Raw genomic sequence first — 12,571 nt, 5'->3', positions numbered from 1 at the left:
TTTTAAATTATGTTACTTGGTGATACGAAAACCGTCATGGGCGCGTTCGACTCTTCGACGCTCTTTTAATGTTAGGTTATGAATTACGAACTACACGCAGAGAAAGTAAAATCCATAAAAGTGAACAAAAACCGATTCAAAAGTGAAATTGCGAAATAAAGAAAAACTACTCGAGTGTATTGGTGCGTGGCCGCTGGCCGTCAACTCCGCGGCTAGACGGATGTGCGAGGGGGTGCGGTATGAAGGAGAGCGGTGCGTCTTCTGCCCGCGACGTTTCGGTTATACAGATTCGCTGCATTTCGTCTTGGTAGTTGTATGAATGGCATAGGTTATATCTACTACTTTCATTATTTTGCTACTTAGGTACATGTCATCTGGAAGACGTTCACTGCTGGACAAAGGCCTACCACAAAGATCTAGACGATGATTAGTATTGCGCTGCCCTCATCCAATGTATTCCTGTATGCGATTTTGACCAGATCATCGGTGCATATTGTAGAGGGCCTCCTCCCAACACTGCGTCTTCCAGTACATGATCGCCATTCGAGGACTTCACTGCCCCAACGGCCATCTGTCCGCCGAGCTCTATGCCCTGCCCCCCGCCTTTCAGTTTCCCAATCAATGGGCTATATCGGTGACTTTGGTTCTTTTACGGATTTCCTCATTAATGATTCGATCTCGTTGATTTTTCTACTTACTTAGCGAATTTTTATCAGATTAGCACTTTTGTTATTTAAATATGCGTGCTTTGGCTTCAACATCTTGACTTTGTAACAGCCAATACACATTTAGCGACATGACGTCGAGACAGGCTTGTACGTATTAGCACAAAGGAGTTGATTCATTATTACTGCAATCTCGTGCTTATGTAGATCGTAAAGGTAAAGATATCTGCTAGATTGAGATAAAGTAAAACCTCATACATTTCATCCAAATTAAATCCACCGCTCAGCTTTTCGCATGCATAAAACTCGTTATCTCAACGTGCGTGTATATCGCTTATCGAAGACATTTCCCTACAGGTACGAATTTTAATTGAATCTATTACAAGCTTGTCGTTAGGGCATCCAACAGGTTATTTATAATCTCAGTGTTTGCGGGATTGTGCAAGTGTAGGTAATTGCATAAGATGAGTTGTTATTGTATGAAACAAATGCTTAGGAAGAAAATAACAAATATTAAATTCGTCTGCCAGACTGCTCGGAATGTGTGTCATCTGCGGTTGAGAAAACTCCTTCGGCCTTTACGCTTGTGACTGAAATAGATTTAAATAATACGCAAAGAGTTCAATAGCTCATCGAAGTGCCCGTTTTTTGATGTGATTACGTCTTATAAATCGACGAACGCCGCCTGCACGCACGAAAATTCACGTTCCGCATGAGCCGAGCGTGCAAGCGAGAGCGCAGAACAAGCGATAGAAAGACACGATCGGCCTAAGCGTTCGGCTTGCGACGCATCTTGTTCTTTGATTATTAAAATTATAGCATCGGTCGGCGAGTGCAGTAATAATAGTTTATGTTATCACTTTGACTAAATAAATATTATGACTCATATAAATGATCGTGCGAAACTGAAGTGGCAGATGGCAGGGCTGATAGTTCGACGGACAGATTGCCTTTGGGGCAGTAAAGTCCTCTAATGGCGACCATGTACCGGAAGACGCAGTGTTGGTAGGCCCCACACAAGATGGACTGACGATCTGGTCAAGATCGCCGGAATACGTTGGATGAGGGCAGCGCAGGACCGATCGTCGTGGAAATCTTTGGGGGAGGCCATTGTCCGGCCGTGGACGTCTTTTGGCTGATGATGATGAAATGATCAAATAAAAAGATGTTTTCTTATGACGTTATAACGTAAAATAATCGTCCGTAAATTACTTTACCGGTGAAAATTCGATGTTGTATGTATTTTTAATGCTGAATCATAATAAAATAAATGTAAAAAAAAATATCAAAAAAATATTTAGGGGTGGGTCACCCTTATCACTTAGGAGTATGAAAAATAGATGTTGGCCGATTCTCAGACCTACCCGATATGCACACAAAGTTTCATAAAAAATCGGTCAAGCCGTTACAATGGAGTTTGGTAACAAACACCGCGACACGAGAATTTTATATATTAAAAGATGAATTTGTGAAACTAACATATAAACTTAACTAATAAAATAGTGTTTTATGTTGAAACACCATTGCGTAAGTTAAGAGCTTAAACAACCTTGAGGCTTCACTGATCGAATAGATTGTACTGTCTCGGCCTATACTTAGCATCAAATTACCAATGTATATTTCATTGGTAGGTGTATTAATGCCCATATAAAAAGAACTAGCTATGCCCCATGGTTTCAATACCGTATTATATATGTTTGTAATTATCTGAATGAATAAAAATTTTTTAATAACTAAAACAAACCACACAGAATAATACAAGTAAAAAAGAGTTACAAAAGAAAGAAGAGAAAACAAATAGATTCGATAAGACAAAAAATATCGTTAATGCATACAAAACTTAACAAATCATTTACTAAGCCTACCGACGAGTAAAAAAAGATGGACTCCGTGCCGTGATATTAGCAAGTGAAGCACCGTTATGCTAGTGTGTGTGCGGTTACGGGGGATACTAGTTACACAATTTTTTCTCCCTTAAATAATCATATATGGCCACAAATACTTATATAGTATCGTTTTTACACTTTTTCACAACGCATGACGGCATTTTTAAAATATTTAATTGAGACGCAAACTGATCTATCACAGACGATGACAATTCGCATAATGGCCGCCTATCGGCCTGTAGTAGTGTAAGTGTGTGCGTGGGGCTCTATGTATTTACACGTTAATCGTCTTGTTTTGGTGCTACACTGTTATGTAAGGTGACACGGAGTCCTTACTTTTTTACTAGTCCGTGACCAAGCCCTTCTTGGAGAACCACGCTATCTATTGGTGAAAGCACGACAATCGGTGCAGTAGATTTTGGATTTATCGCGAACAGACGCGGCGGAGGACTTTATTAGGTATATAATATGTAGTGATAAGTACCTATACTAAGATTATTGTTTTAGATACCCATAAACTAGCCAATCCTATTCTCCCCCCGCACCTGGCCAACTCCCGACGTTTGCGAAACAAGTTATCATGAACTACTATGCCAGGTTTTTATGTAGTTAAATTATTATTATTATCTAGCTTCAACGCTTTTAACTATATTTGTTAAAACTGTCACTACGAGGAAGTGTATCAAGAATACTGGCAGCATTTCCGCGTGGGACAGCCGAAATAGTTGTCATTATTTAAGTTTATTTAACCTAGCTGCACGCAACTATCTCTCTATCATCAATACCAGTGGGAGGCTCCTTTGCACCGGATGACGGCTAGATTATGGGTACCACAACGGCTTCTATTTCTGCCGAGAAGCTGTAATGTAAGCAAGCATTACTGTGTTTCGGTCTGAAGGGCGCCGTTGGGAATGAGATTACTGGGCAAACGAGGCGTTGAAGTGCCACTCAGAATTTGTGAGGTTTTTTTCAAGAATCCTGAGGGGCAGGTATTGTAATGGGCAGGGCGTATCAATTACCATCAGCTTAACGTCCTGCTCGTCTCGTCCCTTATTTTCATAAAAAAAAATCTATAGAACGTACTTAGACTTTTATCAGACCTTTGCTCAGACCATACTTACGTTAAACTCAGCTGAGTGTGATAAAACACGAACTTGACTTTTGCATTGGGCTGTCATAGCTTAAGCTCAGCATATTTTCAGATATCAAGGCGAAGAGTAAGCAGAAAACACGCAAACATGGTGTTTTTAGACAAGTTTTTTGGTGAAATTATAGCATTTCCAGCGATGAACACTACTTAATCCTGTTACACATATCCTTAAGTCTTATTTGTAGGTTGCTTATGATTGCTGTTGGTTATAGTTAACACTGTCGAGCCTTTTTGAACTACCACTTTTCTTTGAAGCTAAACAAGTTTTTTGGCATGGCGTGACGCATTTTTTTCCTACTTCTCTCAGAAAAGTTATTCTTATAGCTTGTACTTTTTGTGTAGGTTCATTTATTCAGATTAGTAGTGAATAACGAGGATTGTAAGCATATAAACTGTTTTCTACCCAAGAATTTTGAAAATATTGGCATATCGCTCAAGGTCGCTGGTATTTAGTGTCACCTTAAATGATTATTAAAACGAAGTCAAAGATTATGCTAATCTTACCCTCAGCTAAGTATAACATAAGTAAAGTCTGACCATAATACGCTCTAAAGATCTCAGTCTTAGTCCGATTTATATTAAGCGCAAAAGAAAAGAATGCTGGGAGTGTTTTTTGCGCCTCTTCTTCTCTCTCAGTGCGCAATTTGTTTCCGAAGCGGTAGTAGTGTCTACAGGAATCGATTTTGAGAAAATAAATGCCTTCTATGCATTTAAAAAAGCGTTCCCTCGGCTCTTAAAAATTTCGAGAAAAATAAAATATATATAAATAAAGTATCTACTCTATATATATATTGTAACGCTGACGTGTGTGTGAAAATTGATGATCGATGAGTCACAGTACAAGTATTAGAACAGTAGTGTAACTCAGCGTTCTCCTTGAAATTTATAACTTCGTCTGGACGGAGCGCTAGGGTTGGTACATACAAAAATATAGGTATTATTTTTTATGACAATAAGGGAAGAGACGAGCAGGATGTTTATCTGATGGTAATTGATACGCCCTGCTCATTACAATGTAGTACCGCTCGGGATTCTTGAAAATCCCAAGAATTCTGATCGGCACCACAATTGCGCTCGTTTCCTTGAGACAAGATGTTAAGTCCCATTTGCCCAGTAATTTCACTAGCTACGGGCGCCCTTCAGACCGTAACACAATAATGTTTACACATTACTGCATCACGGCAGAAATAGGCGCCGTTGTGGTACCCATAATCTAGCCGGCATCCTGTGCAAATAGAAGCCCACTGGTCCCAACGTTGTACGGCGTGGCACTCTATTCTTTTGTCTTCCCAAGATTGCTTAGCGGTCGTGTTAATCGTGTGTATGTGTGCGTGAGTCGAGTCAGGCGCTCTAGAGTCTAGGATGAAGTTAATGTATTATTCTAGTACTGTATTGTGGTAAAAGCGTGAAAGCATTTGCATAACTTGTTATTATAGTAATTAATTAATAATAGTATTGTTATGATAAGTTATTTATTTATTACGGACGTGAGTAACTACATTACTTAATTTTATTATTTTACTTGATTCTACGAACTGCGAACTGTGCTTCATGTAGTTAGTTTTTAAATTACTTTAATTTATTATAGCTTTATTTATGTACACTGTCTGGAGTGATACTACTCAATAACTCTTGTGTTTCTTTTATTAGTTAACTTTATTTTTATTTTTAACTTACTCGTGTGAACCGTTACGCACTTTTTTTGCATCTCTTTATTAGATTGTAATTATTATAATTTGTATTATGATGAGGTTGTAAATATTGATTTATTATAATTTAAATACATACACACACACACAGATTAACTTTCGCTTCGTATTGGTAACCATGGCTACGCCTAGTGTAGGGATCAAAAGTCCTGCATATTTAACGATAGAGTGTTTGTATATAAATAAATATTTTTTTAACCTAATTGATTAAATCTGATTTTATTTGATTTAGGCAAGATGGCAAAAAGAGTTCGGTCTCTTCACTAAATGTATGTGTCAGAGTGGACTGTAATTAATAATTTTGATTGTTTCAGTTGGAGCTTTCCGCTGTTTGCAAAGGGACATAAAAGTGGACTAAGCGTAGATGACTTGTGGAAAGCTCGACAAGCCGATCATTCGGGTAGCCTCGGCGACCAGCTCGAAGTGGCGTGGAACGAAGAAGTACGCAGATCTAAAGAAAAAAACATTAAACCGTCACTGTCTAGAGCAATTATATCATGTTTTTGGCTGGAGTATCTGCTCTGTGGTATCTTAGTTGGCGTACTTTTTATTATATTATGGTATGTACTAATGTATTGTATTTTTATTGATAACGATGGCGAAATGGTATATGTGATCAAAGAGAAAAATACTGTAGTTATTAAGACGGGTACTCACGATATATATTTTATTAATTTGGTACAGATATTTAGAATTAGATGCCACGTGGGTATATTGATTTACTAATAATGTCAAGTGTCAATTTGTCAAGAGTTTCTCGCCGCCTCCGCAGTTCAGCCGCGATCACGATTCATGCAATTGGATCGAAATATCTGCACCAAATTAATTAAATATATATCGTGAGTATCCGTCATAATTATAACAATGGTAAAGTTCCGCGTAAAATGTTTCCACCGACTTAAATTTCTTACTTACTTAATTAAAAGTTGTACTTAATGACTAGTACTACTGGCTAACAATTAAATTCGTAACCAAAAATGAACGATGCGGGACTCGAACGCGCGACCTCTTGTTTTCCGTCCGAGCGCTCTTAGCACCTGTCCCAGCCGTTCGAGTACGCATGGATCGTAAATCTGGGTATATCTAGTTCAGCTCTCAGGTTGTGGCTCTATCTAAGATCTAATTTACAGTTGATAACCTGCTCAACCCCAATAATTGCATATTAGGAATTGACTTGAGATGTCGCTCTTTCAAATTTCTTTCAAATCTTTCTAAACAATTTCTTATTTTACAGTGATATGCACACCTCACTTCTGGGATTGGGGTGGATTGGCTCAGTTGGAAAGAGCACTCGGACGGAACCCAGGAGGTCGCGGGTTCAAGTCCCGAATAGTTCATAAATTTTGATTACAAAATCCCAGAAGTGATATCTCCCAGAAGAGATATATATCACTTTAAAATAATACTGACTAACAAATTCTTTAGTACTGACTGTATAGTGTCGTGTGTCAGTTGCTGTGGTAACAGTGCGGGGGTTTAGCAACTTACTGACCTGCATACGATGAACTCACAAAGACTTAATGCCAACCGTCGACATAAAGGTCGTGAATAAGTATCGAGTCTTTTTTGGTTAATATCAACTACTTTCGTCAGCGATTAATGTACGTAATGTACCTTTATCTACACCCATGCTTTAAATCCTCTTTTAAAAATTCAAAAACAGTTAGCTTATTGCCAACATTAAAACACCCAATGTTCTAATAACCATTACATCATCCAAACGAGTGTTGTAATGTTGTACTGAATTTCATATGTTTTTTTCTCGATCCCTTCATGCGCAAAGAGTTTCAACAGACAGCGACATTCTTATTGCTCGATGCATGGTATCTGTATGAATTTCAAAAAAAGAACATTTTCGTTTACGCGCGTTCCACACTACCAGAACGTCGCTCGCCGTAAAAAAAAGTAGGTTATTCGAATCCCCGCCATTTTTCTTCGATATTTTTATTGTTTTGTTTACAAAAAATGAGCGATTCATTTTAAAACGCTGCAAAAGAACATTATATTCGAGTCTATTTTAATAATTCCACTAAACAAAATGTAAATTACTACTAAAATATATAATTGTTTCATTAATACTTAGTTTATTTGAATATAATCAGTAATGATATTAGGTTAGTACTAGGACTGGTGTTTTAATGTTAGCAGTAAGCTAACTGTTCCAGAATCTTTTAGAGGATTCATATTCTGGGTGTAGATAAAGTCTTGTATGCAACTGTTAATAATTAGGTATTAAAACACTCATGTGATACTATTATCACACGAGGCGAAGCCGAATCCACATTCGTGTTTTAATACCCCTTATTACACAACAGTTGCATAAATAACTATTAAAGATTCTAAAACAGTTAGCTTATTGCCAACATTAAAACACCCAATGTCCTTATAACCATTACATCATCCAAACGAGTGTTGTAATGAAATTCAGTACAACATTATATCATCCGTTTTCATAATAACACTCCTTTGGATTATATTATGGTTACTAGGACTGGCTTTTTTAATGTTTGCAGTAAGCTAACTGTTTCAGAATCTTTTATAGAGGATTCATTTTATGGGTGTAGATAAAGTCTTGTATGCAACTGTTGATAATTAGGTATTAAAACACTCATGTGATACCTACTACCACATTCGTGTTTTAATACCTCTTATTACACAACAGTTGTATAAATAACTATACCAGTGCGTATTTCCACTAGTGTCTCGCATTATTCTTGTGTTGTAGATATTGACGTACTATGAACAAACAGACTCACACATAATCGCCAAATAAAAGGTCGTCACAAATGTCCGAGCGGCGTTGTATATTCGTATACATTAACTTGTAAAGATAACAATAAAACATTCATTCAAATTAACACCTTATTTCGTGGCAGTAATGTTCAAAATTGATTGAATATGCTCATAAGAAGCTTGATTATAGCAATTATAGCATTATAATTCGAATTTAAAGTATGTAATCTTCGTTGGTAATGTATTTTGTTTTAAAAATGAAATTTCATAAATTGTAATATAAAAAACGTCATGGTAATTACATAATTTTGTTAATTTAAAGGGGCACTTACCTGAAATACGACTCTCCATCCTTTTTAAGTTATTCAGTTTTTCACTTTGTCATTGCATGGCGTTGTATTCAAAGCGCGGTCGCCGCCGTAATAGACGCGAAGGCAGAGTTTTACTTCAGACATTTTTTTGAGCGTGATTGTGAGTCTAATTGTTTATTGTACATCAATGGTTGTAAGAGGTATTTGATCACGTCATGTGGTGAAGACTGATGCAAGGTCCGCCCACAGATCTCCACAATACTAGAGGTCAAGGATATGCGTGGCGCCATGGAAGTGGGCTCTAGACTTGAAAATACTATCGGTGTTGTAATCAAGAAGCGCCTGCTATTCCGCTACGATATATGTCGTTTTCTATAATTAGATTTTTGAAATGAAAACATCCTTAGGGATGCTGTGTATTTTATTTTGTGGGCGTTGAAAGTGAATGACGAGAGTCCAGTTTCGGGAAAAATCAAGTTAAACATCCTAACCCTTCCGTAACAATACATATTATCTTATATATAAAATTCTCGTGTCACAATGTTCGTTTCCGTATTCTCATGAAATTTTGTGAGCATATTGAGTAGGTCTGAGAATCGGCCAACATCTATTTTTCATACCCCTAAATTTTAAGGGCGGGTCCACACGAATTTTTTTTTTGACATTTTTTTTTAATTTGTTTGATTATGAGTCAGCTTTAATAAATACATACAACTTCAAATTTTCATCTATCTACGATCAACAGTTACTTTTGTATCCCGATTTTAATATCGGCATTACAATGTTTGCTGGGTCAGCTAGTATTATATGAATATAACGCATGTTAGAAATTAATTGTATATTCAGAATAATTATGATTGAATAAGTTAGAATTAAGGGCTCCTTCATAGGTCTTGGGATTTAATAATAAAATAAAATACCAGTATACTAGGACTCACTGAGCACATATGCAAGACATATAGTAAAGCTTCTTTGACCAAGAAGGCTTACTATAGTATAGTAGATTATAATATCACACAAATTATCTAACACCATACTTGACAATGAAAGAATATTGGCTTAAAATTACGATTACATACCTATTTATATTGACGACCCATATAGCCGAATGGTTAGTGACCCTGACTATTCGTTGACGGTTCGAATCCCGGTAGGTGCAATCATTTATATGATGAATATGGATGTTTGTTTTTATTTGTGTATGTTGAATTTTTGGGGTTTTTCAAGAATCCTGAGCGGCACTGCATTGTAATGGGCAGGGCGTGTCAATTACCATCAGCTGAGCGTCCTGCTCGTCTGGTCTCTTATTTTCATTAAAAAAAAAGTACGCTCTATGGATCTCAGCCTTACCTAGTGTAGGTAACTCTCCACTAGGCTTTGAGGTCGTCAAACTGACCGTATGACCTAACGATGCTTCTAATTCAGGTCATATGCTCGTATTATTTCGAAACTCTTTGTTCTAGTTTCTGCCATTATAGTCAATGTAATAATATTTTTCTTTCAGGCCCACCATTCCTTTTACCCTGGCATTATTCATTGGATACTTTTCTGGCGAAAAAACAGCGGAGACTTATAGGAACGCCCATATTTATAATTTCCTCCTGAACGTCGCGACCATATTAACCGCTGTCTGTTTGAGTCACACGCAGTTGGGCCAAGGGCGTGTCGGCATGAGAGTAAGAATAGCAAGCTGCTCATTGTTATACAGAAAAGTAAGTAATATATATAAATATCTCAAAGAAAGTACATTTTTGAAAATTTAATATACCTACTTTCACAAAAATCTTCACCTTTTTGCTCTTATTGGTGTTTTCAATATTATAACACTAGAAATAAGGGATTGCTTGTAGCTAATTCTAGTTGGCTTCATAAGATACATAATAGCTTTAAGGGTTAACGTATACACTTTTATAATAAAGTCCCAGCCACTGTTCAGGCATTATCTATAAATAAACTTAAATGTTTTATTAAATAAATAATAGTTAAAAAAAAAACTAAAGAACACGCTTTATATAAAATTCAACAAAAAAAAAAGAAAAGAAATTTAAATTGAAAATAGTGTAAAAAAATATTATATATTTCATTATAAAAAATAATAATTGTTCTACATCGCACGGTTTTTTGAAAAAAAAAATTAATAATTTTATCAAATTAGTGTAATGTCATCGGTCCTCGATAAATCTACAAAGTTTGAACGAAATCTAGCCGTTTAAAGTGGGTCAAAATCGCGCCCAAAGAAGTCGGTTACAAATATACAAACAAATGGTTTTGTCGTAAATCCTACTACTCCACAGCTGGATATCTAAGTCCGACAGCCTGGGACTAGATTATGATTATTTTATAGCAATAGCAATGACAGTATAATATTGTATATTTTATTAAAAAGAGCGCAAAAAAAGAATGCTGGGCGAGTTTCTTGCGCCGCATCTACTCCCTCAGAGCGCCATTTGTTTCCGAAGCGGTGACAATGTAGTATTTTAGAAATGACAACAAAAAAAATTAAAAAGGAATCAATTTTGAGAAAATAAATGCCTTCTATGCCTTCTGTATACCAATTCCGTAGTGAAGGATCGGACAAATCATAAAATATTGGTTCTTGCGAAGATTTTCTAGTGTTAGGAAATTAGTAATACAGCCTTACTTTCCTAAGTGTCACCTGATGGTATGTAATCACCGCGGCTCCTACGCTCTTGTAACAAACACGAGAGGAATAACAAGTGTATTTGCCAGCCTTACGAAGCGTCGACTAACTTACAAATGAGTTCGAAAACCAAACTGCGAGGTTTATGTTAAGTTTATGATGCTATTCAATTTGAAACGAATGTATAACCGTCGTTGGCAATTATTAATTAATGTAAACCACAAAACATACGGGTCAGGTATTCACATCTGCCAAGCGTGTCGTAACGACCAAATATTTTCATATAAGCCCTAAATTAATGAATAAAACACACACCAAACACATTAGTTATGAAAACATTCCTTTTAAAATGGATTGCACTTTTAGCTTATTTTATTTTATAGTAATAGCAATGGCAGTACAATATTGTACATATTATATCTACAATAACATTAGAATACAAAGGTTAATTTCGCCACTATAGACAAGACTATAAGAGCCCGCGCAGACAGAGAGCGGTCAGAGTTCTGCGTTCTAGTGACCGTTGCCCGCCCAAGAGTTCCAAAGCACACAAGCGGCGTGCAAATTCTCGCGTTCTAGTTTCGTTTGGGTCTTTGCACATGCAACATGGCACTAGAAAGTTCGTCATCCGATGAAGAATTATTGATCTTGTGGAGCTCAGCAGCTTCTAAGAAGAAAAGGAAGTATTGAGTGCACCCAAATAACACAACGCGAGAAGAACAAGGCGAATTCAGTAATATTTTTCAGGATTTACTTAAGGCGAAATTAAATGCCAGCGACCTTGAGCGATATGAGTTCACGGCCGACGGCCCGCCATCTATGTAACAAAGCCAATATTTTCAAAATTCCTGTGTGGAAAACAGTTTATATGCTTACAATCCTCGTTATTCACTACAAATCTGAATAAATGAACCTACACAAAATGTACAAGCTATTAGAATAACTATTCGGAGAGAAGTACCAAAAAATGCGTCACGCCATACCAAAAAACTTGTTTAGCTTCAAAGAAAAGTGGTAGTTCAAAAAGGCTCGGCAGTGTTAACTATAACCAACAGCAAGCATTAGCAACCTACAAATAAGACTTAAGGATATGTGTAACAGGATTAAGTAGTGTTCATAGCTGGAAATGCTATACTTTCACCACAAAACTTGTCTAAAAACACCATGTTTGCGTGTTTTTTGCTTACTCTTCGCCTTAAAGATGAACAACGATTCTATATTTTGTTTCGAATGTCGATTAATAAACTCCTGTCCGCATATTTAATTACAATATGATAAAACTATTAGGCTAAGATTTATAATCAAAGTCAAATTAACTTTATTCAATTAGGCTTAAACTAAGCAAATTTGAATCGTTACTATAAATATTTCTTTTATAATTTAAAATGCGTGCCACCATATTATTATGTTCGCAAAATTTAAGGTCGTGAGATGAACATACAAGAAACTCAATGGCCACTCTTTTCAAGCAAAAAG

The 12,571-nt window shown here is 36.5% G+C and overlaps 1 protein-coding gene and 1 long non-coding RNA gene across 2 annotated transcripts in view; both read left to right on the top strand.

The window, feature by feature from the left end:
- LOC126971190 (uncharacterized) overlaps positions 1–12,571 on the top strand; it is a 124,709-nt gene that overhangs the window by 47,871 nt on the left and 64,267 nt on the right. The window lies entirely within an intron of this gene.
- LOC126971147 (ATP-binding cassette sub-family C member 4-like) overlaps positions 1–12,571 on the top strand; it is a 115,465-nt gene that overhangs the window by 41,350 nt on the left and 61,544 nt on the right. The window contains exons 2-3 of the mRNA XM_050817297.1: positions 5,725–5,970; positions 9,959–10,166. Of these exons, the coding sequence (XP_050673254.1) occupies positions 5,725–5,970; positions 9,959–10,166 (454 nt within the window). The remainder of the gene's footprint in view (positions 1–5,724; positions 5,971–9,958; positions 10,167–12,571) is intronic.

The sequence above is a fragment of the Leptidea sinapis genome, chromosome 23, assembly GCF_905404315.1.
Source record: "Leptidea sinapis chromosome 23, ilLepSina1.1, whole genome shotgun sequence".
Classification (NCBI taxonomy): Eukaryota; Metazoa; Arthropoda; class Insecta; order Lepidoptera; family Pieridae; genus Leptidea; species Leptidea sinapis.
The sequence above is the reverse complement of the archived record's forward strand: the minus strand, read 5'-3'. Positions and strand labels throughout refer to the sequence as shown.